The sequence below is a fragment of the Musa acuminata genome, chromosome BXJ2-7 (genome assembly GCF_036884655.1).
Source record: "Musa acuminata AAA Group cultivar baxijiao chromosome BXJ2-7, Cavendish_Baxijiao_AAA, whole genome shotgun sequence".
Classification (NCBI taxonomy): domain Eukaryota; kingdom Viridiplantae; phylum Streptophyta; class Magnoliopsida; order Zingiberales; family Musaceae; genus Musa; species Musa acuminata.
The window spans coordinates 4,941,367-4,956,288 of record NC_088344.1 but is presented as its reverse complement, the minus strand read 5'-3'; the positions used below and the strand labels follow the sequence as shown (position 1 = coordinate 4,956,288).

General features: G+C 38.6%; 1 protein-coding gene and 1 long non-coding RNA gene across 3 annotated transcripts; one reads left to right on the top strand and one right to left on the bottom strand.

Moving 5' to 3' along the window:
- Positions 1-290: 290 nt before the first annotated feature.
- On the bottom strand, positions 291-4,232 carry LOC135616079 (uncharacterized). 2 transcript variants are annotated; one of them, XR_010488267.1, is made up of 6 exons: positions 3,769-4,232; positions 3,521-3,648; positions 1,788-2,125; positions 1,629-1,685; positions 1,442-1,526; positions 304-1,340 (listed from the first exon to the last, which is right to left on the bottom strand). It is a non-coding gene; the product is annotated as an uncharacterized LOC135616079 (long non-coding RNA). The 2 variants fall into 2 exon arrangements; XR_010488266.1 differs by having other exon boundaries at positions 291-1,340; positions 1,788-3,648.
- Positions 4,233-9,343: 5,111 nt separating this feature from the next.
- LOC103990452 (ubiquitin-conjugating enzyme E2 variant 1C) lies at positions 9,344-13,142 on the top strand. The gene is made up of 4 exons (XM_009409588.3): positions 9,344-9,509; positions 12,295-12,434; positions 12,514-12,639; positions 12,722-13,142. Exons 1-4 carry the CDS (start codon positions 9,473-9,475, stop codon positions 12,860-12,862), a joined length of 444 nt encoding a protein of 147 aa, XP_009407863.1. The 5' UTR covers positions 9,344-9,472; the 3' UTR covers positions 12,863-13,142.
- The last annotated feature ends 1,780 nt before the right edge of the window (positions 13,143-14,922 follow it).

The window sequence follows — 14,922 nt, the reverse complement described above, 5'->3', positions numbered from 1 at the left end:
GCGGAACACCCGTTCCGTCATGATGATAAGGATGTGGCAATTGTCCGTGATTTGTCACAACAACAGCTGATATTAGACACGTGCAATGCACGAGATCAATGAATGGAACAATTTCCACGTTACCACATCCTTCCCTATCCTATAGTTGATTGATTACTGATCACCTTGATGCAATGTCATGTTGAACTCATTTTATCGAAATTGGATGCATCTGCGTTCCCAGCTGCACATATGGTCAACCAAGGCCATCATTTCTTCAGCAAAAGAAAAAAGAAGTAGGATCGTCGATTCCTGTTCTTTGTGGGTCACCAACTATTATATGGTAATGTTGTTCTATCAAGCATGATGGTGATAGCATACCGTGTACCACATGCGAGGGGGGAGGGGAGTGAACAGACGCACATGGAACCTGAGCCGGCCATTTGCTCGAGTGAGCGTGCCACTGCCGCAGGCACGTGCGCGGCGAGCGCGCGTGGGGCCGGCGGTGGTTGGTGGACCCGGTGGTCCGTCGAAAGAATCTGACCGTCCGATGGCGAAGGGAGAGCGCAAGATTACTGTTGATTAGGTGGCCGGTGAGTTTTCAGGCTCGACGAAGGGCACGAGAGCAGCTGGGCTGTCGCCGATTCCAGCGGATGATGATGATGACTAATATTAGAAATATGGTGAGACGTTAATGATGGATAGTCCTGTGTTGTTTGTCATATCGGGTGGGGTGGGGGGCAGTGACAGCCTATGCTCCACGTTGCTTGTGATAGAAAAAGAAAAAGTTCCCATGAAGCTTCCCAAGTCACATGATTACTGATGGGGCCCATCTGCGTGAGCCAACACAGGCCAGTGGCTCGACCACAGCCTCACCATCGTAGTCTTACGTGTGCTTATGCTTACTTCTTATTTGCAGACTGCTGAATTCTGTGCATGGTGGGGGAGGAGATCGGCGATTGCTTCCCGGGTGGAAGAGCAAGGCTGCAGTCACGACTTAATACTGATGACCTTCCAACTACTCGGAGCAAAAGATGTGAACTAGCGGTGACTTTACGTGCCTATATCTTTAGCTTTGGCAAAAGGTCCAGATGGGGAACAAGCTAACTTGTTCTTTGCCTTTCTTTTTTCCCCCTTCTTCTCTATCAAGCTCTTGCTTGTCTGTTTTTGTATGCACAAGGATGAAGCTTTCCACTGTACTAGTAGTTCCCTTTGGATAGAATGCGGCTCGCCAGCGTCATGGTGTGCCAGCCAAGGCATCAAACCTGTCTTCCATCAACACCACGCTAAACCAGGCTCGATCATTCTACTTCACTGTCAACCAATATCGCCTTTCATTTTCACAATTTGATTAGCATCACCTGCAACAAATTTAAAGACAATGATCACGCGATTTCTTTTTGAGCAAACAAAACTATGAAAGAAACCCACTTCCAAGATCTTCTCGGATTGTCGCAGATACCTCTGAGCTATGATGCTCCTATGATTGCATGAACTGATCTTACAAGAGTAAATCAAATATATGGAGAAGCATAAACATGTTCCTCCTGTCATCAGAGATCCATCTCAAGGTTAGGCAGCATTATCCTGATAGGACAGTAATGATGCATATTCTCAATTCAGGGTTAATCATTTAACCGGAGATATACCTAAGAAACGTAGGCATTGATCTACTCTTCAATCTTGGAATTTGATCCAAACTCAACCTGAAGTTTAAAGATTAATGAACAGATTTTACCAACTAATTATGCATATCAACCACCTCAAAATCATAGTCTCATAATTTCTTTGGGAGGTCAAATCCTTACCAATGTGGATTTGAAACCATAGCTCCAGAAGATTTCCTTTTTGTATGGCAAGCAGCTCTGCTTTTCATTGTGGATGCCAACCCCCACGACATCACAGCTTTATATTTCTTATACATTTGGGAGGTTAAATCTTACCATGTGGATTTCAAACCAAAGCTCCATCAAGTCCTGTGCTGCAGGCATCCCTACTTTATATAAATGATGCCTTCATCTCAGCCATCCTTTTGGCTGTCTCCATCTTCTTCAGATGAATTCAATGGTTCAATCTGGTCAACATGTTGACCCTCTAAACCTTTCTTCTCTTCCTTTAACCTGTCAAATATGGCTAACACGTACAGCTGAAAATTTTGAGAATAAGGTGTAATAAGCATTTCTTGCTAATTAACAAGAATAAAAAAGATAATATAAAGTTCAACTCACACCATACACAGTCCCTCAAGATTACCTAAGAATGAGCAGGATGCAAATTCAATTGATCTTGGGAGCCAATAAATGCAAATTCAATTCTTGATGGGTGCACCTTTTTTTTTTGGATGGGTGCTTATTCACAAAGGCATTAAACTCATTTTTTTTCGTTCAAAGAAAGCTCCTTATAGAGCTCAAATCCATTCAAATTAGGCATGCTCATTGAATTCCAATGAATTCATCTATGCTAGAGAATTAACACCATAAGATTCCAAATGTACAAGTCCAACACTGGGTTTCATATCTCGATGCATAACAATGAGGGTTCAGTCAAGACGTTGATTGATACTCCTAGATCAAGCTGTTTATGAAACACGTTCAAGGAGTTAGGCACAACTTCATACGTCTCACCGGTTCACTAAATACATACTTGGGCTTTGACTTCTGTGTCCAGCAATAATAATCTCAAGCTGTTCTGGAAGAAAAAGAAAAAAACCTACCTGAAGCCCACTTTTTAATGGTCTAACAGTTGATTAGGGAACTTTATATAATCCTACCATATTCTTAAAGATACACTAAACAAGGCTCAGTTGAAATAAACTAATTTTTGAGGGACTTATACTTGAGACCTGACATTAGGAAATAAAGCTATGAATAAATAACTAGAACACCACAAGTCTTTCTTTATCAGAAAACAGATCTAGAAACCTCGATGGTTCGCAGTAAAAACCACAGGACATTTACAAATTATTATTGCCAATGCATAGCATGTAGGGACAAATTTGTTCTCTAATACCTTTGTACATCTTGTCTATTCTCTAGATTCAAGCCAAACATTTCATGAATTAACAGCTCGAACCAGTTGGCCATACATCACCTCTGAATACATTCTTCTTTCTCATCTAAAGTCTACCAGCAAATTGGTTTAAACATGCATTCCTCTTCTCCTATTTCAAATCAAATCTCTTCTTGATGAGGCTTCATTGCATGGGACTAGGGATTCCAAAATGCAAATCCCTTTTTGGGCCATGACCTCAGGGATCATTATAATTTACTAATGCTGCTTCTTAAACAATGATTTCGTAGGTTTCAGTTTAGCTGAAACCTAAAATATCACATCCAATCACTACCTGAATCAAATCAATGCTCTTAAAATCATTTTGAAGCCAAGCATGAATGAACGAGAATGTAATCGTAGGTCATGTGTTTTCTGAGCCTAAGAATTTTGAAAAACAGTGGATATAGCCAGGCAAGAATATGATTATGAGACCAAGTGACTTGATTAACTATGAAAGAGAAGATAATGAAGTAAAATGGAAGTGCTCAACCTGTGCCCTTGCTATAATGACTCATAAGACTGCTCTCAGATCAATAGAGTCAAACACTAAAATTTATGGGAGGCTGAATCCCAATTAGATTATTATCTGATATTGCTCAACATTGTAGTTTTCCTGCACTGCAAAAGTGAGAATCAGCCCCAAAGTTACCTTGAGCAACCAAGAATGTGCCCTAAGCCAATCAATTAGAAGTACTCCCATATGTGGATGAGATTAAGAGAGATGCATCGGTGAAATACCTGAACTGATTTGCTATGCCAGATGCTTGGACAAACTTCACAGGGTTCACATATTGTCCTCGATGTGCCATCGTCAACGAACAACAAAAGGAATTGATAGCGTGGATTGTTGTTAGCTAGCAAACCTAGGATAGATTAGAAAAACCCACCATAAAAGGTACCGAATTAATCGAGATGATGAATGTTGAATGACCCGGAGGTCGCTGTAGACTTCAACGTCACTAATGGTGGTGAGGGACGTGACGTAGCGGTCGGCGCCGAGGGAGGCCTAAGGGAGGATGGTATGCTGTAGGCGGTGAGAAGCATCTCGGACACCTCTGCCTCGCCATATCTTCACCACCGCTGGTTCGCCATGCGCAGGACGGTGAGATTGGGGTTCTTTCGTCCCCCGGAAGGGAGGCCGAGGCCGAGGATGATTTGGTGACGGCCATTACCGGTGGTGGCGGCGGACGAGAAGGGCGCGACCGACTCTGTGTATCGTGGGAGCGCTGAGGAAATTTACTGTACAATGGGGAGGGTGGTGACGATTTTTGGATCGTTGGATGGATTGCGATGTCACAACGAACGGTTCTGATTACTGTTGCTCACCGCGTTCTAACTGCAGAACTCGACTACGGACGGTTCATTTGAATTTTTGAAATAGCACATTTGCCCCCACCAAATCTTCATATAACATAAATATCCTTCTAAATATTATCGATAAATTTCAAGAATATATTAAAATTTTATATACTTAAAAGTCACCTTATCACTTTGACAAATTATTTGTTTTTATTTTTTTAATTTAAATTAAAAATAGATTAAAATTATTGATTTAAATGATAAATCAAATATTTAAATGAAGTTTTAATATTTTAGCTTAATAACTAAAAACACTATTAATAGTGGTAATGTTGGTGATACCGAGCATAACTTAATTCAGGTCGCATGCCCAAAAAATTTGAGATGTTATAGAAGACAAAGCTTAAATCCTTGCTTGAAATTTGAGAGAATTTTAGATGCATCAACTTTCATGAGGATCGAGGTTGCGGTTGACTAGTTTTCCTTACATGCTCATGCTCAAGTTTATGACCAAATAACTATGAGAATAATTTTAGTAAATAATAATTAACCTTGATTATTTTTCCATATATAGTTTTTTATAACAAATTAACCAGGAGAATATTCGGGATGTTTTCCATCTTATCATTTTTTAGGTATAGATGAAATATTCTCCTGATTGTAATTTTGGACTAGTGTCCACGTGAATTAGACTAAGTCTTGTGTCTAATTTTGATGGGGGTGAATATTCCTTATCAATTGTCAACCCTTGAATGCATACTTTATGAGCTCGTTCAATGGGATTCGAAAGTACACCCCCATGCGTTGGTTCAATACATTAGTAATCAACACATCGGGTAACCTCGAACACTTAATTCAAGATTGGAATAGAGGCAATGCCACTCAAACTAGTTTGGTAATACTATTGAGGGACTCACATCAAGTGGAGTAGGTCAGCCATTAGGTGGTGGGAGATCATCCTCGCTCGACCTATATTAGAGATGCAAAAGAGAAAAACTTCAGCCTACCTATCATAAGATTGTCAAAGTGCCCATGTTGGGTGATCAAAGTCTATCGTTGCTAATTCATGTGGCTCATGAGTGAAAAACCATTGATGGGATATTTGAAAGTTGAAGGAGTGGCTAAGTTATAAGTCTTGCTTCTATGATGGGACTCGCTTTGCACCTTGAGCCCCACCAATGCTTTTTTACCATGTAATCACCTTCCAGCCTTTCGAACCTTCGAAGCACCTTTCCCTTCACCTCAAACCTTAGGTCGAGAAAACTGTTGGGAAATCTTGGGGGGCGACATCACATTTCCAATGGAAGAATAGAAATCAAAATCCTCAATTCCCAAAGATATATTCGTCATCGTGCGAAGATTAGTGCGTAAAAATCCACAAAACTTAAAACTGCATATAGAATAGATTGTGTTACCTAGGAAGATCATATATCCCTGAATCCTTGTAGATCTCTAGGAGAGGGTGAAGAAGGTCAAGCGCTCTCCTCTTAGCGGTGATCCACACAGTAGGGCTACGACGACGCTCCTCAAAACTCCAAGCTTGCTCTGAGGTGGAGAGGGGGCGGAGAACATGAAAGACAAGCAAAGGCTCTAGCCTATAAACTACTGAATCCCTCCTATTTATAGAGATCTCCTATCAACTTAACTCTAATGAATCATCTCCTATTGGGTATTGAATCTTCATCCATCTACCCAAGTCTCTTAGATTAATGGATCTTTATCCAATAATCTCTCATGTGCTCTTATTGGATCTCGTCCATCAGATCCAATAATTTAGGGACTTATTAGATATCCAATAAGATAGGGGCTCCGGCGGATATCTCATATCCGAACCTTTACTCATCGCAACGCTTACCATATATATGTGACCCTCTAGGTCTAATATCGAGTTGTCCATGAGTCATACCTATCAAAACTCCTTCTGGCTTGGTGAATTATTATCTCCATAATAATTCACTAGACTCATCGACTGCGGACATACTAGGCTACTACACCGTAGTCCCCAAATGATACATGGAAATCTAATCCATTGGACATGTCTGTCCTCAATTACTATGTACCTATAGTTCCTCATCCATCTAATATCTCAGAGACCATATACTGAGCATGGTGCTGTCAGACCCATACGATTTCTACTCGAGTCTTGCTCTAATCGGATTCTCCCGGAGAACTCTTTCTCTCTCAATCGAAATGACCCTAGCTATAGATTTGTTTGAACAAGAATACATGGGACATTCCTCTCATGATACCGAGAGTGGATGATCATCTATCAATACTCAATAGCACTCGTAAGATTGACTACCACTCCCAAAGACTGACTATACTATATTTGGGACATTCAAACCTATAAATCTGATATCCGAAAGTGGAGTACTCATACAGGATATCATTGGTGTCTCAAGTCTAAGGATCAGATACACCATTGGGACCACGAAATCGTTGTCTGACAATAAGACATCATCAAGCATCCAGCATTCCGTAAGCGGATCAATCAATGAACTCATTCCTCGATGAACACATATATTGTATCCCTAGTGTCCCCACACGAGCAGCTATGAGATCAACTATATCCATCACAGTCTGTCCGGTTATCGCGATGTCCCTCTCGAGTAACCTATGACCGAGATTATTTAGGATCTGTGTTTAAAGGTGCATTGGTCTCATTATCATGATCTCATCACGATCCGATTCTAATTACACAGATCCAAAGATATCACAATATATATATATATATATATATATATATATATATATATATATATATATATATATATATATATATATATATATATATATAGTGATAAAATATCAAAATATAATAATCAAAAAGATTGTGTGTCAAGTTATACGTGTGATTACTCACATGATTAGCTTGTATGACACATGTGACTAGTAAAAATATCCTCCTTTCTCTTATCTAAATCTCAATCCATTAGCTGACTAATGGTTGAGAAAACTAAAGTCTTATCCTCAGAGAGTCCATGGTCAAGACATGAAGTAATGCATCGATTTTCCCTCTATCTACTCATCATGATATGTCTTCAATGGTGGAGGATTTCGTATTCTCAAATGTCACCCAACTCATTATTTTATTTAGTGTCTTCATCAGAGAATGCTATCATGTTGATGTTATCTTAACTTATGATTAATTTTAGTCCTACTTCCGAGTGTGCAATAGGGCCAATGACTAATGCAAAAGGGGTAGTTCTTTTTCATCAGGACTAGTCAGGAGTATGGTGGTTTTAATCTTGATTGATCGACACATGCTATCAATAACTCCCTCTTTTCCTACCCTTTGAGGAGAATAGTCAAATACTTCAGTTAGTGGAGGTACTATCCTCTTCTTTGGGCATAAAAAGGATGGACAAAAACTAGTTGATCAATACTGGTCTAAGTTCGGGCTCTTGGGCATGATACAAACTCATTTCCTTTTTTAAGTTATGACTTTTCGATCTATAATTTATAGTTTTGGTCTTTTGCAGGGATAAATCTTTTTGCAATGATGAAGAGGGGTTTTAGGGTAGCCTACCCATTTAAGAGTGATTATCATATTAGCGGTTTTAGAGTAGCCTATCCATTTAAGAGTGATTTTGCTACAACCATTACCTTACATTCGATCATCACTATCATATTAGTAGTTTTAGGGTAACCTACCCATTTAAGAGTGATTATGCCACCACGGGTTACTAGTGTTGGGAAGGTCAAGACACTAGTTTATCTATGACCTATACAAAAGTAGGATGGTGCCCTTCACTATGTTGAGGATATCCCCTTGGTAGGTGAGTCCCTTGAATTGAAATGGGATAACTTGTAGGTGATGACATGGAAGTATAAGTGATGACTAAATCAATATGACTCAGTTAAAACTCATGTGTATAAAAAATCTAATATGATTAAAAAAGAGGCTTAGTTGCCTTGGTCAACCTGCATAACAATTGAGATAGATTGAGTAAGGTTCTCGATCTTTTCGACGGTCTAATTAGTCACGAAATATAAATATTTTTAAGTAAACAATCACTTACCTCAATTATTATTATCAGTTGGATCTTTTTAGTAAATTTATCCTGAAAAAATATTCTAAGGTATACACAGAATATTTTTATAAAATATTTATTTAGCATTTGTCTCGTATCCTCCTTGCGTTAGTTGTCATGCATCAAGCCCTTATTGAGATGAATATTTTTTTTATAATTAAGGTATAATTTAAATCTGAATCAACATTTATTATTAAACTTATCATAAGTTTTGATATTTTTATAAAATATTTTTTTTTATTTTTTAAATAATTATGAATCAAAATAAGGATTATTTTGATATATATTATAACAAAGTATAATGTGTCATCATTTTATCACAAATACTTAAATTCAGACATATCTATTTTGAGAAACCTTATAATATTTTTATATTATCATAAAAGATAATAATAATTAAAGATGAATATTATCCAACTATAATACTTTTTTATTATACCAAAACGTTGTAACATAACCAAATCTTAATTATTTTAAGTCATCATCAAACTTGATTATCAATCCTATTATATATTTTAATATTCTATAAAATAATTTATATAAGTGTTTAAGTAGTTTCCTATGAAAATTAAGAAGGTTTTGATTTTTTTCATAATAAGTGAAATTAAAAAGTATTTTCTCACATAATCTTAAACAAAAATTAGGTAAATTTCGAGAATAAATTCCTAAGTTTAGAAATTTCTCGTATAATATTGAGAAAGTTTAAAATAATATTTTTTTAAATAATCATTCTATCTTTATCGGTCATCATCTTTCATCTCGTGAATCACTCCTTTTCGTCCAATCGATCATCCCCTCTTGATCGTCTATATCGTCGTGCACATATTGCCTAATTCATATCTCTTTTCCTCCCTTAGTCATTTTTTTTTTAGCATTTGATATAAATAAAAATATTTGAGGGGGTACGCTAAAATAATGCCATCTAACATAATTTAATGGGTATATATGTATAGAAATAATATACTTTTACGATGTTGCTATACGCACAGAATCCACAAGGAACGCCCCATTCCATTCGTGGCCATATATCTTCTTCGCCTGCCGTCACCCGTGGTCGCGGGGAGACGACGAAGCTCGAGGGGAATCATCCAGCGTAGAAGTTCTCATCAATGACGCTCGGTGGCTCCGGTGGATCCAGCGTAGTCGGTGAGAATCCTTTTCTCGTCATGTTTTCCTGTCTTTTCTTCTAACATGGATGATTAGGGTTTCTTATCGATCCATGCGCGAGTGCTTCGTGGCTCCTTTCTCATGAGGGGGTTTCTTCAATCAGATCACAAGAGTTTGTCTTAGATGAAAGAAACGTCATGATCGTTCCTTCTGTTGATGGTGTTGAAAAGATCCCAAATTGACACTTTGTATGTCAGTCAGAGGGAACGAGGAACCGGTGGATGTACCTCATTTCAATCTTCTAGGGCATAACCCATCTATCATGTGTTTCTTTTGATAGACTTTCCGGGATTTTGGCCCTGCGACGTGGATATGCAATAGCCTGCAACTTCTCTGATGATCTGTGGATACTCGTTCCACCGAGAGACGTTCTTGTCTTTCTTTACCTAAATTTTATAGATTTGTAAAAGCAACTATAAGATCGCTAAGAATTGTTAAAGAAGAACAAATAATTTATTGTATCGTATGGTCTTGGTCACCGTTAGAGAGGATCATAACTTTTGTATGTGCAACTATAGATGTCAGAGTTCCTTCATGATTCTTATCAAACATTTTTCCTTGGTGGCCTTAATATCATTGCCTTCTCTAGAGGAATATAAAAAGTAGTTTTGGATCGTCCCTTAGCTAATGGAAAGTAGTTTGATTTTTTGTTGTTACCGAGAGGTATTGAGGATTAATTATAATACTTTCTATCAGGCTATACTTTGACAACATCTATTGAATATCATGACCACAAGTTGAAAGCACTAGGAAAAATAGGATTAGTGGTAATAACATTACCACAAATGGATTTAGCTTAGATATGAGATCAATAACAGTGATGGAAGGTCTCAAACCTGTCATATTCTTCTTCCATGTTTGTATCCGTCTTTTCTTACCATAGGGTGGTTATGAATTCCAGAGAGGATTGTTAAGGTAAAAGTTCCAAACTTATTTCCCATGATCCATTCGTTTGGGCTTGTGTAATTTGATGTAAGACCAACTGTCTCTGTGAGCTATCTGATTCTCTTTTTCATAGAATGAAATAAGAAACTGAACAAATCTACTTTTTCATGTTATACCTAAGGTTTTTGTACCATCGTAAAATAGTTGTCATCATTAATGTGTTAGGAAGGGTAATTATTTGTTTTGACTAAAACTTTGGAGAATGTAGTCATTTTTTTTCTAAAAGCATTTTTTTTAATGGATATGTCATGTGTCATCCCAAGAAAAGAGAGATCTATGTTAAATTACCAATTACTTTGTTTATTGCATAAAATTAATTGTCATTTGTAGATGCTGCAAGTTATCTTACTACATGATAAAATTGCCTAGAATGTTCATGTTTTGACTTTAGAAGTTTCGAAGATTAGTTAATAAGCTTATGCTTCCCATAGTTATTGTGCAGATTACCTCTCTAGCATATGATACACACTAGTTAAATTTCAGAATAATGTTACAGATAGTAAACCTTTTTCTATGATTGGTATTCATCTGTGACCAAACTTGTGAAAGTTTAAAACAAGTCTATAATAAGGTTTTTATGTTAAATCGATGTTTTTCAGTAGTTGTTATTCAATTTTATCGAAAGCTAGTGGAATTGAGAAGGTGCTAATCAGTTTCATCAGTGTTGGTTTAATCTCATGGAAGATTCAAAATTCAAATATTTTATGTTTACTAGAAGTTCTCATGGAAGATCCTAATGCTGTAGAGACCTCTTAGAGTTTCATGTCTTATTTATAGTTTTGCAAGATACAACAATACTTTATCATAATCATGACCATTTATAGCAATTCAAATCCGTATAGTGATGTACTATATCACTTTTTCTTTTAGTATCAATTCCTTGAAGACCAGGCCTGATGACAAAAGGTACTGGAGTTGAACATAGTTTTAAATGTGTTATTGGGGCATTAGCATCAAGGAGTAATGATTGAATTGTTCAACCTGAAATACTACCTCACGAACTATGATGTACGTTTAGGCTCTTAAATTTTGATGCTTTATTCACCCGTTATGAAATCTTAAGTTCTCACCTTATCTCTACTTCCCTCTATCCCTCTTTTTTCTTCTTGTTTCCTTTATTCTTTTCTACTTTGTCTCTCCTCTTTTTCACCTTACTCTCCCATCTGGACAGCTCCAGTGTGACATATTGATCTCTTACCATGCCAGCTACCAAGGTCATCAAGCGGAGCAAATTTCAACACTCACCAGACTCTTCAACTTGCTGTGTGGTTCATTGGCATTGATAGAATTTTTCAGTCCTTTCACCTTGGTTTCTTATTTTGTCTCTCTTATGTTCTTCCTGTTACGTCATTTAGGATCTGTCTCAGCTGTATGACCATTAGGTGGGTTCGGGCGAAGACGAACATCAGTTAAGCCTCGTTGGGCCAGAGTGATGACTGAAGAGTTTGACCAAATCTACCCAACATATTGTCAATGTGGTTGGTATAGCAGAATTATGTATAGGAAGAAAACTAGGATCAGATTGGTTTTATTGATTATTGAATCCTTGCACATTCAGAATGAATTTCTAATAGTTTAGCTTGGAAGTTTTGTTTTCTCTTCTTACATAATTTATTTTGTTATTTATGTCAATCTATCATTCTCTCAGTTATTCTTTTTTGGTGCTTGCGTCATTCCTTGTAAATTCAACAGTGTTAGGATGTGTGATTGGAGATTCATGGCAGTGTTAATAACTTTACAATATTGCATTTCATCATAAACTTTTTTTTTTCATTTTGAGTCAATATGTTAGCTCTATCTTCATTCACTTTGATTGCAGTTCCTCGGAACTTCAGGTTGCTTGAAGAGCTTGAACGAGGAGAAAAGGGCATAGGAGATGGGACCGTAAGCTATGGCATGGATGACGGAGATGACATTTACATGCGCTCCTGGACTGGAACAATAATTGGTCCTCATAATGTGAGAGACTCCAGTTTCAACATTAATAGCTTGATCCATTTGAACTAGTTTCATCACTTGTGCTGCTATTCTCTTACAGACCGTCCATGAGGGTCGGATCTATCAGTTGAAGCTGTTCTGCGACAAGGACTATCCCGATAAACCACCTAGCGTTCGGTTCCATTCACGCGTTAACATGACTTGTGTCAATCCTGACACAGGATTGGTAATTCTATATGGTTCAAAGATACATGTGCCTTGTGGAACTACTTTTGTTTGGAAACTGATGTTTGACCCGATAAATGCAGGTAGATCCAAGGAAATTTCCGGTTCTGGGCAACTGGCAACGTGATTACACGATGGAGTACATCTTGACACAGCTTAAGAAAGAAATGGCGGTATCACAGAACCGGAAATTGGTCCAGCCTCCGGAAGGCTCCTTCTTTTAGGTCAGTGGATCGCAAATCGGGACGAAAGGTACCTTTCGAGTGTATGGATTTTAGGTCAACGGATCTCGTCATTGCAAATTGGTATCGAAGGTAGCTGTCCAGTGTATGGAATTGATCGATGAACAGTGGTTTGTTCATTCCATGATGGATATTTGAACTCTGCGTGGTTATATATTATCGGTGTGGGGTGCGTGCTTTATTGGATATTGTTCAAGAATATTGTCAAAGTAAAACAGTATCTGAATTATATTAGATGGAGATTCTGATTTGAGTTGGGTCACTGACTTCGTCTTTGCAATTAATTGCACGTGGGTTGTTGGATGGGTGATGTGTGAACCACAAAAGGCAGGTGTGCGTTCGCCGTAGAACTCGTGATCCTCATTGGTTATGACTGGTTGCACCCACCCACCGCCAAAAGAGTACACCATGATGGGAGAAGATGAGAGAGGGTGCTTCCACGGTTCATTTCGAAGCACATCTGGCTTTCTATTTGAACCCACTCATTCCGTGTCCTATATCGACTGCATCAAGATCGCTTCATAATTGAATAGTTAGGACCCTCCATTTAGGTCGTGATGATGGTTCAATTTAAATTAAAATTATAATTGAATCAGCTAGGAATCAGAATCGAATCTCGTCAACTGCTTGGATTCGGAATCGAGATCTTACGGTTTCAATTTTAGGAGCCAACAATTCAAACTAATTAAATACCAAAAAAATAAAAATATATTTCATAGTATAATGGTTAATATCGTAGACTTAAAAGTCTATTTACCCGAGTTTTAATTTTAGCAAAGTAATTTAATTTTTTTTATTGAATTTTAGTAAATTATTTTAATTTTTTTTATGGATGAAAATCAGTGGACCGAATCAAAACCAAAACTAAACCTTCGAAATCGATTTGATTCTGATTTCAAATTTGATGGAAGAAGAACTTAGAGTTGCCAAATAAAAAAATGACGATTATGAAACCAGAAGCAATGGTCACCCCCTACGTCCATGTTGAAACTACACTTGGCTTTCCTGCACGACAGAATCTAATGCCAATTACGTTCACCTAGAGAGAGAGAGAGAGAGAGAGAGAGAGAGAGAGAGAGAGCACCAAATCATGGCCGCCGCACCTGTGGAGTGAGTTCACTCTTCGAGAGAGAGACAGAGAGAGAGAGAGCACCAAATCATGGCCGCCGCACCTGTGGAGTGAGTTCACTCTACACCTACCACATGTAATTAGAAGGATGCCTGCAAGCCCGGGATTCTGCCTGTTCCCTAGTAGACGTAGACATGACAATAATTCAGGGCAAGCACATGGCTCTCGGGTCTGGTATCCCATCCATTCCTATCACTTCTCCCTCATGCCAACTGTTTCACATTTCTACCTAGTTGAGTTATCGATCAGTCCTAAAGCCAAGCCATAACTCTCTCTCTCTCTCTCTCTCTCTCTCTCTCTCTCTCTCGGAGTATCCTTGCACACGAAGCAAAGTTGGTGGGTCCTGTGCAGTACCGCCATCTTGCCTCGCCCATCTCCTTCCTTGTCCAGCGATGGGTATGGGAAGGAACAGGAAAACAAGGCATTATGAGCAGCTTCCACCGATCAAGTCGTAGTCCACATGCCAACTGCTGCGGCTCCAAGAATGCACGATCGACGCCTTTGTTTTCTGGGAATCGAGACAAAATAGCAAGACATCAAGATAGCGAGCCGATCGGTCTCCCGTGCAGCACATGCACGGTGGGGGATGGCGAGACGTCGTAGCAGAAGACGAAGAGCATGTTTTCCAGCAGCCAAAAAGAGGTCTCCGTGCACTCACTGCCGACAGCCCACCGTCAGTGCCATCCTTCCACCGGTGCAAATGCTCCTACACCTACATGCATGCATGCGTGCATCCCTTTCGGCGTGTAAATTCCTCGCCTATCTCATATGCTCGTCCTGACGCCAAAAGCAAGATCAGCTGGACGACTCGACGTGCAACGTCCACTCGGGCCCTGATGATTCCAAGATTTCATGCCTTGCTCCTCTCAAGTGTTCTCTGTTTTATGCTTGGAAGAGTCAACCGATGCCGAAT

Coding starts and splice junctions, on each gene's coding strand:
- LOC103990452 (XM_009409588.3), top strand. CDS start 9,473: ATGACGCTCGGTGGCTCCGGTGGATCCAGCGTAGTCG. Junction 12,435..12,513: donor CAATAATTGGTCCTCATAAT/GTGAGAGACTCC, acceptor ATTCTCTTACAG/ACCGTCCATGAGGGTCGGAT. Junction 12,640..12,721: donor TCAATCCTGACACAGGATTG/GTAATTCTATAT, acceptor CGATAAATGCAG/GTAGATCCAAGGAAATTTCC.